General features: G+C 42.2%; 1 protein-coding gene across 1 annotated transcript; it reads right to left on the bottom strand.

The window, feature by feature from the left end:
* Positions 1-221: 221 nt before the first annotated feature.
* On the bottom strand, positions 222-11,922 carry LOC108673539 (beta-glucuronidase-like). Its single transcript, XM_047881086.1, has 12 exons — positions 11,720-11,922; positions 10,684-10,934; positions 10,094-10,366; positions 6,282-6,418; positions 5,875-6,077; positions 5,489-5,635; positions 4,725-4,897; positions 4,127-4,270; positions 3,519-3,603; positions 2,761-2,937; positions 2,353-2,494; positions 222-488 (listed from the first exon to the last, which is right to left on the bottom strand). The coding sequence occupies exons 1-12, from the start codon at positions 11,903-11,905 to the stop codon at positions 325-327; spliced, it is 2,082 nt and encodes a 693-aa protein (XP_047737042.1). The 5' UTR covers positions 11,906-11,922; the 3' UTR covers positions 222-324.
* Positions 11,923-13,304: the final 1,382 nt, after the last annotated feature.

The raw sequence follows: 13,304 nt of genomic DNA, 5'->3' as shown, positions 1-13,304 counted from the left end.
CGTTTGCTATTTATCAACTGTAGGAGATGATAGAATGTGCACGGTTAGTATTCCAGTTTTGCTAAACCTGTCGTATACGAATCTTGGAAAATCATATTTATGGTCATGGAGAGTCATGGGAAAATCATGGAATTTTTTTCTCTAAATACCAGTACGCACCCTGAAAGCCACTTAAGGCTGAAATTGGGATTTTATAAACGAATTCTGCAATGGTACAAATTTTTATTCCCAACAAAAGTGTTAGTAGGATCAAGTGATGAAAATAAGTTTGGTTGATTGCCTGGTGTCGGACCATCAGATCATGGGACCAGCCACACTCAAGAATCAAGGTGTTGACTTGAACCAGCGACAGGACTCTTGCGGACTTTGCTTCCCTGAAGCCAAGCTGAGGTAGCGATCCCTGATGAGGAATGACGTGGGTTTTGGCTGACGTGATCTGGTGAAGACGCCTTTCTTATTGCCTCCAGGTCGGCCTGGTGCTGTAGTGTCTGTAGACGTCGAATGAACGGAGTGGTAAATGCTTTATAAAAAGAATAACGCAGAAAAAAGTATCAGAAAATCACCGTGGTGTAATAAACACTTCACCAAATGTACTCGTAAACGAACACTGCTTCTGTTAAGTCCGTTGAGAAAATTCAAGGATGTATACATGCCGAAACTCGCACTCACAGGCGATTGTGATGTAGCACTTCGATTTGTCGACTCGCTCGCTGCGCGCGCACCGACTCATCTTCGTTGATGAAATACGATCCATGAATGCTATGATCTATAAGTATATCTCTATATATAGATATGATGATGATATGATAGGTGCACGTGATGCAGTAGGTATGGAGGTGCTCAAGTGAATATTCATAACAGATCGCCCTTTTGTATTTTGCGACGTTTTCCTGTCATCAAGTTTAAAATGAAAGACAATTTTGTCGGCCTAATTAAATTTGATTCTTATTTAAATCATCGCAGCATAGTCGAGATGGAAAAATTTTTTAAAATACTTATATATAAAATTACTTTAAAAAATGAACAATTTGCTGTCCGTTTTTGTGCTTCGACAGTGTATCTGCATCTCGGTGCGGTTAGTTCCCATATCATTTGCTGTCCCGTTCTTGTGCTTTGACAGTGTATTAGGCTGGAACCCCTAGTCTCTGCGGCTGATTGTTGGCATCTCGGTGCGGTTAGTTCCCGTACCATTTGCCGTCCGTTTTTTGTGATTTGGCAGTGTATTAGGGCTAGAACCCCTAATCTCTGCGGCTGGTCGATGGCATCTCAGTGCGACTAGTTCCCGTACTATTTGCTGTCCGTTTTGTGATACGTTGCGTTGCATTAGGGCTAGAACCCCTAATCTCTGCGGCTGATTGTTAGCATGTCGTTGCGGTTAGTTCCCGTACCATTTTGCTGTCCATCTTTGTTTGTGATTCTCGCGGTGCATTAGAGCTAGAACCCCTAATCTCTGCGGCTGGTTGTTGGCATCTCGGTGCGGCTAGTTCCCGTACCATTTGCTATCCATTTTGTTATTCTCAGCTGTGCATTAGGGCTCATACTGTGCGGTTTCTCGGCTGTTTGTACTCCTGAAGTGTCAAGCCTCATTCCGTGAACTTTTGGACTAAGACGAATAAAAAATTTTGCGCATCGTATAAAGAACCTTTGTAATTCGCATGAAGATTGCCAGTATACTAATAAAAGTTCCTTGTGTTCGTTCCTCCTCTCTCCAACGCAAGGGATTTTAGAGACGGACCAAAGAGCGACTCTTGAGCCCTTGTGTCTGGACTCAGTACGAAAGTCTACACCAAGTCGGCACGCTACCCGTAAATATTTCAACTTCGCGGCGGTGTTTCCGGTTACACATGTATGAAACTTGCAGGTTTATGTACCACCAAAATGGTTAAGAACCACTGATCTAGTTCAAGATTTACGTGTCTTTCACCCAAAGCGATTAGTCATTTAGTTACATACCGAGTGCACCAATTTTTTACCTTAAATTTGTCTGCTATGTTTAGCGATCAATTGCGGAGACTATCGAGAAGTAATTCACTTAAATGAATTATGTAATAAATAAAAGGCACATTATACGTTGAGAGCTGCGGTGGCAACAAATGAGCAACGTTCTGTCTGAGGCAACTAATCAAACTTGTCCAATAGCCATTGAATTAATCTTACGTTAGTGGTGATTTAGCCTATAATAATTTTATGTTCACAATAAAATTCTAAATTTTACAATATTATAACATAAAATAATATAATTTATTATAAATAATAAAAATTCTAAATTTTTTGGCCTTCTTTAAATATTTACTTAGAATTTTAATTTATCTGAAGAAGCAAGAAAATGAAAATAAATTCAAAATTTCCTACCTTGCTTTGTCATGAAGTCGGCAAAGTTCCAAAACATTTCGCCCATGAAAGCAACGCTGCTGCCACGCAACTCATCGAACGCTGCGAAGTTGGCCAGGAAAAGCTGCATCTGATATTCCTCGCTCCACGTGTACGCGGGATCCTGCAAAAATACAAATATATGAAGATAGAGCTTAATCCCCAAATATAAATTATTTCAGTTAAATTTATGGAAAACGTTTTTTTGCCATGATCACGATAGTTATACAACATTATTCGCATTCTAATATGAAATATTTTTCAACTCCGTTCAATTAAGCAAAATATGCGATGAATTTGTACGTGATAGATAAAACATACTTGAATTAATGTAATAATACGCATAACATATAATCCTCGATTAAATAACACATGCGACATAACACAAACCATATGTAAGCCAGGTAAGGCATCAGCTCCATATTCAGAGATGCCCACTGGTTTGTTGTACTTGTTGTACCATCGCGTGAGGTCCGTGACTACCTGCTGCTGTATCAGTTCCAGGTGACCAGTGTCTGTGTACCAGGAGTAGTACCTGTTCACCCAGATTACGTCCAAGGATGGCGCCTGAGTAGACGATCAGGCACACAAGGTTCTAATATAAAATGAAGAATTTAAAGTAGATATATTAGGTTTTCGCTGACTTAAACGAATTGTCCCGAAATGGCAACGTCTTAAATCAAGGCTGTCAAGACTTGATCTGGTCAATCCCGAAGAACCAAGGCTAAAACTTTCGATTGGCCAGTAATCAAGGCTTAACTCTTTGAAATCATGAAGAATTCAAGGCCCAAAGCTGTGATGTCAAAGAGAGCATGGCTTTAACAGTTAAATTATAGGCACAGTTAAAAGGACGCCAAACTTTACAACGTGCATTCTTTATAAGTACGGAATGACGTCTAATTGCACCCCCCATATAGTGAGAATATGACACTTTTTCGGTAGAGTGTGATACAAAACTTCCATATCCTTTGCCATTGACGTCAAACTTTCATATTCATCCAAGTAGGACTACATAGGTGCAAGAGTACCCACACTCGGTGCGACTATAACGTTTATAATTCACCAGTCTGACTAGGATTAAGGCCACTTGATCTACAATACCGGGCTGTAGTCATCCGATTCAATACACACGGCATTCGTTAACTCACTGCGAGATCTTCCTTGTACGGCACGATGATGGCGGCAGTCAATGGTCTGGTGCCATCAGCAGCCCTTGTGGCGGCCGACACGTTCCTGCACCAACATAGGGCCTAACATTATATGTGAAAGAAACACGAAGAATAGGAGCGCACGGCGTGGTCTGAGTTGAAATCCTGGCTGAGCGCACTTGTCACTGGACGGGTTGGGTCCGATAACCAACTGCCGAAACTTCTCCGAAACTGCCGAACCTTTTCCATGGAAGGTTCGGCAACTGCCGAAACTTCTCTATGCCGAAACTTCTCCATGGAAGAGTGAGGACTAGTGGGTTAGTGGTAGCCATTAAATTTACAATGAATAAAGTCAATGAATCATATAAGAAACGCGCATATCGACGTCGAGATATGAGAAATTAAAAGAATTTAGTAATTGAGCTAATCACTGAAAAAACAGAGTACCAATGTCTACCAAACTTCCCGATGATCAGTGTAGGGTCCGTCATGCAGAGAGCACCTCAATTGGCTACGCATAAAATTCATGCGATATTGATACGCTGAGTAGGCACTCACGCAAGTTGCAAGTTCAGCCTCAGTATTCACAGCAAGCATTCAATACACACGCGAAATAAGAAGCAGCCTCAGCCTGGTAGCTTCTGGGTTCGTTAGCGAGACTCCAGGAGATGACGGCGGGTCGGTTTTTGTCTCGCCTCACAAGCTCCCGCATCACCTCCGAGTGACGCGAGGCTAACGTCTCGTCGAAGGTCCTTAAATAAACTTCACATTAAATAACTTAGTAAACATGTCAATTAATCCGAGGCTGAAAATATTTAAGGTTTTTATCCATTTCATAAAATTTTAATCAGAAAATTTTACAGACTACTATCATCAATCATGTTCTTTCTGAATTATTCTTCGAAGTCTCACTATTTTACCGAAAACTTTTTCGGCTTATAATGTACGCGTCTAAATAAAAATGTGAAGGTCGATGGTGATATCAACATGAGCTACAATTTGAGATTCTAATGTTGAAGAATCTGATCATTTTAGAAAATTTTTATTTTTATTGTGTGCATTTTGGAAAGAAATGATAATAGCCACGTGCTGTCGTGAATAGTAAGATGTCTCGTGATGGATGCAAGAATCGACGTGCAGTCCGACTATTGAAGCCGCGCAAGATTTTTTGAAGATGTTCCTCACTCCATAGGCCAGAATCCTTACTTCAAATTGACAGCTGGGCTCTCATCGATGACCATGATGCCCTCGGCATCAGCTTGGTCCATGATCTCTTCGGCGTACGGGTAGTGGGAAGTACGGAAGGCATTAGCTCCCAACCACTTCAGCAGCGAAAAGTCCTTCACCACAAGTGCTGGGTCGAAACCTTTACCTCGGATCTGGACGCAGGATTGAACACTTCTGTGACAAGAAAATGTGGATTGGCACTGCAATAACCAATGCGCAGAGCTTCATTACGTATATTTAAATGAAACCCAAGGACTACTACACACAGGACATGCATAGCCTATGTCCAGCCTCTGCTAGCAGAGGCGATCGCCTACACTATGAAAATGCTGGTGTTTTAGTGGCATCAACAAATGATATGCCCATAATTGTTTCATACAATAGTATTACAATGTGTGTAGTAGTCCTTGGTCAGAACCATAGACTTTTTGCCAGTTTTGAATTTTATCTATAAATGTAGCGGTAGCGCTGTAGCGGCAAAACCTCGTATCGCTACTTAAATATGTAGCGGGCGCTACCGCTACATTGCCTTAAATGTAGAGCCGCTACCGCTACTGAAAATGTAGCGGCCGCTACATGTAGCGCGCTACTGCCCACCTCTGTTCACAGCATAGCGTGAAGATCAATACTGCACATTGCAAAGACCTGCACAGCAATTAAGACGCGTGAAACTACACCGCGTTCTGTGAATAATGTCATTGCGCATCGAGGAGATCTACTCAACGCAGCTGGGAAAAACTCACGTCAGAATCTTCATGCTTGCCGCAGCCATGGATGTAAAGCGGCTTGCCATTGAGAGAAATCCCCGTGGCGCCCCAAGACAGTGCTCGAAGCCCTACTTTGACCGGGTATTGGTCCACCAAGGATCCGTCGGCCGCCTTGATGCTACCCTGTTTCAAAATACGGTCATTTATCGTCACCGTTGCGTTTTCCAGCTTTTTTCAATATATTAGTGGCCGATTAATTTTATTTATATTACTTCTATAACATTTAGTAGCATAGAAAAGGCCTCGTGCACGTTGCAGGTGATGACTGTTCATATGCAACTTAAACCTAGAGACTTTGTGATTCCTAACACGACGTGGATAAGGAGATATATTGTCAAGATCAAGGGTGGTTGCAATCGTACCCTGAGTGTGTATAAGTATCCAGGTTTTGGATTCATTAGGTATGGCCACCATAGCTGAGGGTTGGAAATCGTAACTGTCCCTTGACACGCGTCGGCATGTGCCACCGAAGACATGTTCGCGTCGAAGACGTCGACAGAGCACGAGAGGTCGGTCACTCCTGCAGCAGCTACATAATCGACTGTGAAGTTCAGCACTCCTGTTGGGCAACAGTTTAAATAAGATGAGCAAGTCAACTTTTGGGAAGATGACCGATGAAATGCTACGCATTTACCTATGCTCCTCACACACCACTGCCGAAGAAGCAAGTCTCAATCTCACTTTAGAATAACGTTGAATATATTTTTGAACAACATGAACTGGTAATCAACTTAGTTTCAACGCTATTATAGGTTGGAGATAACCAGCTTGCCTGTAGCGTCCGTGACGACAGTGATGTCATCGATGTAGCTCTGAGGTGTGGAATACAGCAGCACAGGACGATGGATGCCAGCATAGTTGAAAAAGTCGAAATCGTACTGTTGGATGAAATATCCAGGTGGATACCTGGAATAAGTTGCATTCTTTATCATTTACATGGGAAAAGATCTTTATCCGTGATTAAAGTTAAGAAATAGTTATGAGTTTATGTTTATGCAACATAAACGTGAAACAAGGATAATTCCAGGCTTGAAGGGCCAAGCCCTGTGAAGAAAGAATAAAGATTATGAAGCTTCCAAGCCTCTGTTATCGTTATCGACATCTGCGTGGGGACCTCATCGAAGTAGGTATACAAGAATACTCATAGTTTATACAAGGTCCCAGAAGGATTGCTAGAATTTTAAACAAGAACAACACCAGGGGCCACGAATGTAAGCTAAAAAAACTGAGTAGCAACTCATCCACGCGACAAAATTTCTGCTCGCTTCGAATCACCGACATGTGGAACATCTTCCCCGATTACATCGTTGACGCTCCGAGTATAAACTCGTTAAGAGAACAGCCTAGATGAAGCTATGTAAAAATATATGTTCAGACTTTAAATGCCTAGCACCATATCGAACCCGGTGGAAGTCTAGTAGCTATTTCAAATTATCTTCAGTCTAGAAAAATTACGGCCAAAGGACATGCTTTTGGATCTTCTGCGAACAAGTCACGAAAAGTACGAGAATCGACGACAGGCCACATCAGGTCTACTCTTCAGCGCCGACATCGCTATGTTATGTTATATTATTTAAGAGACGGAGATTTGTCGTCTTGATGTTATTATTTCAATCTTTCTCTCCAGAGTAACTCGATTGAGTTGTCAGGTTGGTCTGGCCGCAGTGGCTATAATGGTTCGTTTCCAGTCCTCGACCTAGCAGGAACGAAGTTAACAAGAAGGGAAAAATGACAACACATGAAAAGATTAAACTTTCTATAGTATGGAGGTAAATCATACACCTATTAAAGAGTTGGATCTCCGATACGTACGGCATCTACTGCACGGACATAATAAACCATCTAGAGGAGTAGGTACAAGAATTGAACAACATTCTGGGTCCATAACACGGATTTACGTCACTTACAAGATCGATAGATGAAGTGACACAAAAAAAGCACGGTAATAGCAAATAAATCTCAGAGCAAACAACAGCTTTGCCTCCATTAAATTCCTAACGGGTATATCACCAGCTTTTGGAAGTGGCAGTGCAGCAATTTAAATTCCGGTCAGTCTTGCGAGGCCTTCACAGATTTTGGCCAGCCTCTCCTCGATGATAATTCTTGACGCGGCTGCGCTGAGGTGATTCTCGACTCCAGGGAAGTAGATAACGAACTAGCTTCGTAGCTGGCTGGGGTTCTCGATCTTACGTCGTCTGATCTCGTAGTGTGGTCTTCAATCCTCGGGGAAAATCGGTTCACTCGTTGAATAATCTTACGTCGTCAGATCTCATAGGGCGGTCTTCAATCCTCAGGCAAAATCGTTTCAATCTTCGAATAATCTTACGTCGTCAGATCTCATAGCGTGATCTTCAATCCTCAGGAAAAATCGGTTCACTCGTCGAATAATTAATCTAACGTCGTCAGATCTCATAGCGTGGTCTTCAATCCTCAGGGAAAATCGGTTCACTCGTCGAATAATCTTACGTCGTCAGATCTCATAGCGTGGTCTTCAATCCTCAGGCAAAATCGGTTCACTCGTCGAATAATCTCACGTCGTCAGCACTGTTCCGACCTTCGACTGGTCGCGTTGCCCAACAGAGACAAATAACACAACCTTGCACTCGGCCGGCTGCCACGAAACTCCTCTCGCGGGGCGCCGAGGCCGAACTACTTAAATACCCCGCAGCGCAGCGTCGCTTTGATTTTTACCCTAAACGACCATAAAATTTTTTACCCTATAAATTTTCCCCATAAACAGGAACAACCACTTTGCCTTATATCTTGCTATTTGCATCACATCCTAATTAACAGTCGTAATTCCTACTCTAATAATGTCCTCCCAAGGCTAATGAATAAAATAGGTAATATTGAACATGTATTTTTGCGTAGATGTTGAGAAAGCCGAGAATGCTGGTGGAAGCGATGCAGTAAGTACAAGACGCGATTGTTCGAGACCATTGGAACAAGTAAGTTTACATCAAGCGTTGGCGAGCTCAGCGCGAGGGAAATTCCAGTCGAGGGATTCGGCATCCCTTCAAGGGCTAGGCTTAATTGTGCGCGTCGTCTGCCTATATAAAAACCCTAAAATTCACGCCAAAGGGTTGTTCTACTGTAGTCACGGTCACGCCAGTACGGTCTGCAGTCTGCGAACGTTGTGACGGCCGCCGACCGTGAGGCAGGAGGTTTCAATAATGGCGGTTTCAGCATTTATTAGGCCGTAGGCCTGTCGCCGATTCTTAACATCGCAAAATATTCACAGCATTTTGAGGTCTCGAACTCGCAACGCACTGCTACAATCCTGCTGTGCTTTACCGCCCGGCCTCCTTGCCGATTCTGACCAGAAACTGGCGCAGAGCTGGGATCGAACCAGCGCCTCTCTAGTGCGTCAATCTTGGTACTCTGAACTTTAACCACTGGGCCACCCTGCCTTGGGCCACGTTTTCGAGCATTGACGGTGACGAGAAAACTAGACTCATCGAGGCAACTACTATTCCTGCGAACGCGTTAAAAATTTACAAGTAACGGCCACGACTTCGCCATATATGTACGGTCAACATCACTGCTACGGCTGTGACTCAGCCGTGAGACAACGCGAGAGGCCACAAAACGTCCAACGATAATAACACCGGCAATCCTGTAAAGTTTGAAGCACTGCGTAACAATTTTCATCGGTACGGTCATCAGCACAGTACGGTCGTGATTCTCATTGGAAGAAGCGGTAAAGTCACGTTCATCATCAGCAGCAGTGAGGCCACGAGCTTGGAGAAACATCATCGACTATGGAGACGAACGCCACTATTCCTAAGTACGGTCGTCATAAATTCTACGGTTAGACCCACCGTGAGACATCACTGTAAGCGCGGGAAATACGGCTAAAAGAAAGAGCAACTACTGTGAAAGGGACGCGCGGCAACACCGGCGGTACGGCCGCAGGCGTGTGCGCAAAATACGGTAGTTTGCAACTGTCGTACGACTCAACGGAACTGTAACGGGTCACCGTTTCTGGTAAATAGAGAAGTTTGAGCGATGTTAACTGATAGGTTCTAAACTTTTTATTGTGTTCGGACTTTCTTTTTCATGTACCAAAGGTAAGTACGTTCTTTTTCATGTACGTTGTTTCTTTTCAACGTAGGATGTGAACTTGAATTCTCCAATTTAATATTAAAGGTACCAGTGTTTCATTGCAACCCTCTCTCTGTACGATTTTTGCCGCAACCTGTTCATACGAGAACTAACATACTCGCCTAAAGTAAGCCACTACGGAAACCAACCTGACAGAATCAATGCAATTGACGATCGAACAATAACTCAAAATCTTCAAAAACACTCTTTCGTCAGCCGTAAAATAATTTTTTACTGTAATTTAATATAAATGGCGAACAAAACAAGGTGCAATTAGTTGTATTGCATTTTTTTATTTATATGCTAAAAATTTTTGCAGAGGTACATTAAGTTGGATAGATGATGAGCTACAAAAAATTGAGAAATGATGACAATTTCATATTAAAAAATGTAGAAGCTAACATATAGATTACGTAAAAGCTAATGAATAATGCTAAGCAGCGGAAAGTCTCAGATTAAAATTAGGGTTTTACTCACATAGTCTCGTCTGTCTTGTATTGTATCTCGCCCTGCGGAATGGTCTCGTTGGTGAGGACGTTATTGACAGCCACTGTTAAGAGATTCGCTTGGCCAGCTGGCTTGACTGCTAATGTAACATCAGCAAGCACTGGAAGATGTCCTCCTTCGTGGGCCGTTACAGCAACGCCGTTCACGTACACCACACAACTGTAGTGAACAGATCCCAACCGCACCAGCACACGCTCGCCGTCTTCCAACCAGCGTCTAGGCGTCATGAAGAAAGTGTCGTACCTGAAAATACAAGTTCTAGTCATATAAGCTAATTATATGCGAGTAATTAGGCGTTGAACGCATACAAGGCATGGGTAATTTGTGCAATTAACGATTGGTGACGTACCATGCCCATGTAGCTAATGGAATGGTAATAGGCAAATTGGTGCTAAATGAACGGTAATTACAATCAGTCAGTATTAACCCTTTTAGAATTGATGATAACTATCCTGACACACTTTTAGACACGAATATCATTTAGTACGGTTAATCTATCAGTTGCTATATGGTTAAAATTAAGGGCATAAAATGTTGGTCATTTGACACGAACAACTCACCAAGCCCACCCCACATGGTCCCTCAAGTCTTTGTCCTGAGTGACGTCATTGTAGCTGCTTGGCACGGCCATTGCAATAACGTTACCAGAGCTCGCGAGTGGGGCGCTGTACCATTCTTCCCTGAAGCCCTTGTCAGGGTCATCTTTGGGACTGAGTCTGAAGTTCCAAATTCCGTCCAAAGACTTGACCTCGCGAGTGGCGGTGTCTCGAGGGTAGAGACCGCCCCATGTGAACTGAGCCGGAGGTAGTTCCTGCATAGAATAAGTTGGTTATAATTATAATTTTTCTTATCAATAAATATTGACATATGATGTAGTTGACACCGATGTAAGTACGTATTGTTTCGTGGTCCTTGATTTGTGAAAAGCTAACTAATTTGTTACCGTATGCTTGTGAGGTCAACGCATACCAAGTACGAATTTTTCTATTCCATCGTATCTATTCGACGCAAATCTAATTTGATTTTTGGGACCTTGATGTATGTTCTGTGACAAAATCATGTGTCGAACTTAATACTTATTAATAATTAATAATTAATAATTAATAATTATCAGGGTGACACAAAAAAAACAGAGCTCATAAAAAGTTGAATAATTTCCACAATACTCAAGTAATCCTGTTATTTGTTTCAGATTCATTAAGAAGACGGATTGATCTAAGAGTCTACCACGTGTGAGCTTCGAGATGCCTTGGACTACAGAGCAAAAGACATTTTGGGCGCGCATCTGGAACATATCTTTGAGCGGCTGTAGAACAAAGAGTTTTTGTGGTATAGAATTGAGATTTTGCAGATGTTGGCTACATAGGTTGTACATAATTCCATAGAATTTTTGTTTCAAACTGAATAAAATTTCAGGAGTTATAAGACTTTTAGTGAGCTCTGTTTTTTTTGTGTCACCCTGTAGAACGTCTAAAAAGTCACGTCAAAATTCTGATTTGAAATGGAAAAACGTTTAGAAAAATCATCTCTGGACAAATTATTATCTGCTAACCTTAACGATTACGAGGGACCGCCTATTTCGACATTAAATCTCACCTTATAAGGTCGGGTATTGTGAAATCTTGCATCTTCTCTCGAGATGCGTGTCTCGTCTCCTCTCGAGATTGGGAAAGTTTCATACTCGACATTTAGCAGAACGGATGAGTAGCTAGCTTCAACACCGTTGCACAAGTATTTCAGTTGGCAAACTAAACAAAAAAATGCTACAACAAAAGATTTCATTTCGTCCCTTGTAACGAAATTTCGGCAGATCTATGGAATATAGGTGTGAGTTATTCAAGACAGCTGACGATTGTACAGATGGAACGCAGCCATAACTCAAGACAGCTGACGACTGTACAGATGGAACGCAGCCGTTGACCACAGATTTAGCATTTAAACTGGCCTGGGATCCAACGCCCAGACACTGAGCCAAGAAGTTACTGACCTCACTGAATTGTTGGATACTTAGCTCCGCACCGGACTGGCTTACTTTACACCCAACTCGACAAACGTATGCTCACCACGACCCCACCTCCTTACGTACTTACAGCATCCTCTCACCTTACCACATACAAACTCGCTTAGGAAGACACAGCTCTCTAAGTACACGCAAAGAACAATTAAAATTAATCGTCTGCGATTAGACGATTTTTGTATAAAAAGCCCTCAATGATTGGCTGACAAAGTAATGAATCCGAAGCTATTTTAATTAGTACGGCTCCTGGACCTGTAACTCTTCACTTTTTACTCCTTTCCACCTTCCAGTAGCTACTGACTGGATGCCTAGGTCCGGTAAGGTTGGATTAAACTGAAAATTAGTGTAGGTGTGAACAGGCTATAGCTTTCTTGTCTACGGAAGAAATAGCAAACAATTGTGAAATTGGCCATTGGTGACCTCTAACACGTAACCTATGCAGTTTAACTTTAACTTTAAAAATGAAGCGCACTTGGCTGCTCAGAACTCTTGGTTTGCATTAGCTAGTTGCATCAAAGCATAGTAGCACGGCTAGCGAGAGGATCTTGCCCGAAATTTAAAATAAATTGAGAAAAATATGTGTCAGCCCATTGTGAAGTAAATCGTGAGTTATCGGTCAGTCCAGAGATTCAATCAAGTAATTCAGTTACCGTCGGCTCAACCACTCGAATTGCTACCGTAAATGCTTAACAATCATTTCAATTAACCATTGCACCGTACCCTGTTGTTGGGTTGCAATGAACCATTGCAATTTCGAAATAGGCAAATGAACGTCGAAATAGGTTAATTCCCTCTTTATTATAAAAGCTACGAGTATACCAGTATACAGAGCAGTTTCGATTGTTTATTTGGGTATTTCTTTTATGGATATGATGAGTAAGGGATGATGATAATGAAGGCGATGAGTGAGTCGCTCGAGACTCGGGGGAAGGTGGAGGGTTGGTTGTTTCGTTTCGTCCAGGGGTTTCGGTCACGTCTTTACTGTACGTCACTCTCGGTTGAAGTTCTCACTAAAAAAATTTATATATATATATATATATAAATAAAAAAGCGTGAACGCATGTATATATGTAAATAGAGAACCTCCAACCTCCCATCACCTATCTTCCTGAAGCATCCGAAACCCCGACGGGTTCCCAACCCTTTCCCCAACCCCAAAAAAAA

This window comes from Hyalella azteca, unplaced genomic scaffold, assembly GCF_000764305.2.
Source record: "Hyalella azteca isolate HAZT.00-mixed unplaced genomic scaffold, Hazt_2.0.2 contig7007, whole genome shotgun sequence".
NCBI classification, from domain to species: Eukaryota; Metazoa; Arthropoda; class Malacostraca; order Amphipoda; family Hyalellidae; genus Hyalella; species Hyalella azteca.
The sequence above is the reverse complement of the archived record's forward strand: the minus strand, read 5'-3'. Positions and strand labels throughout refer to the sequence as shown.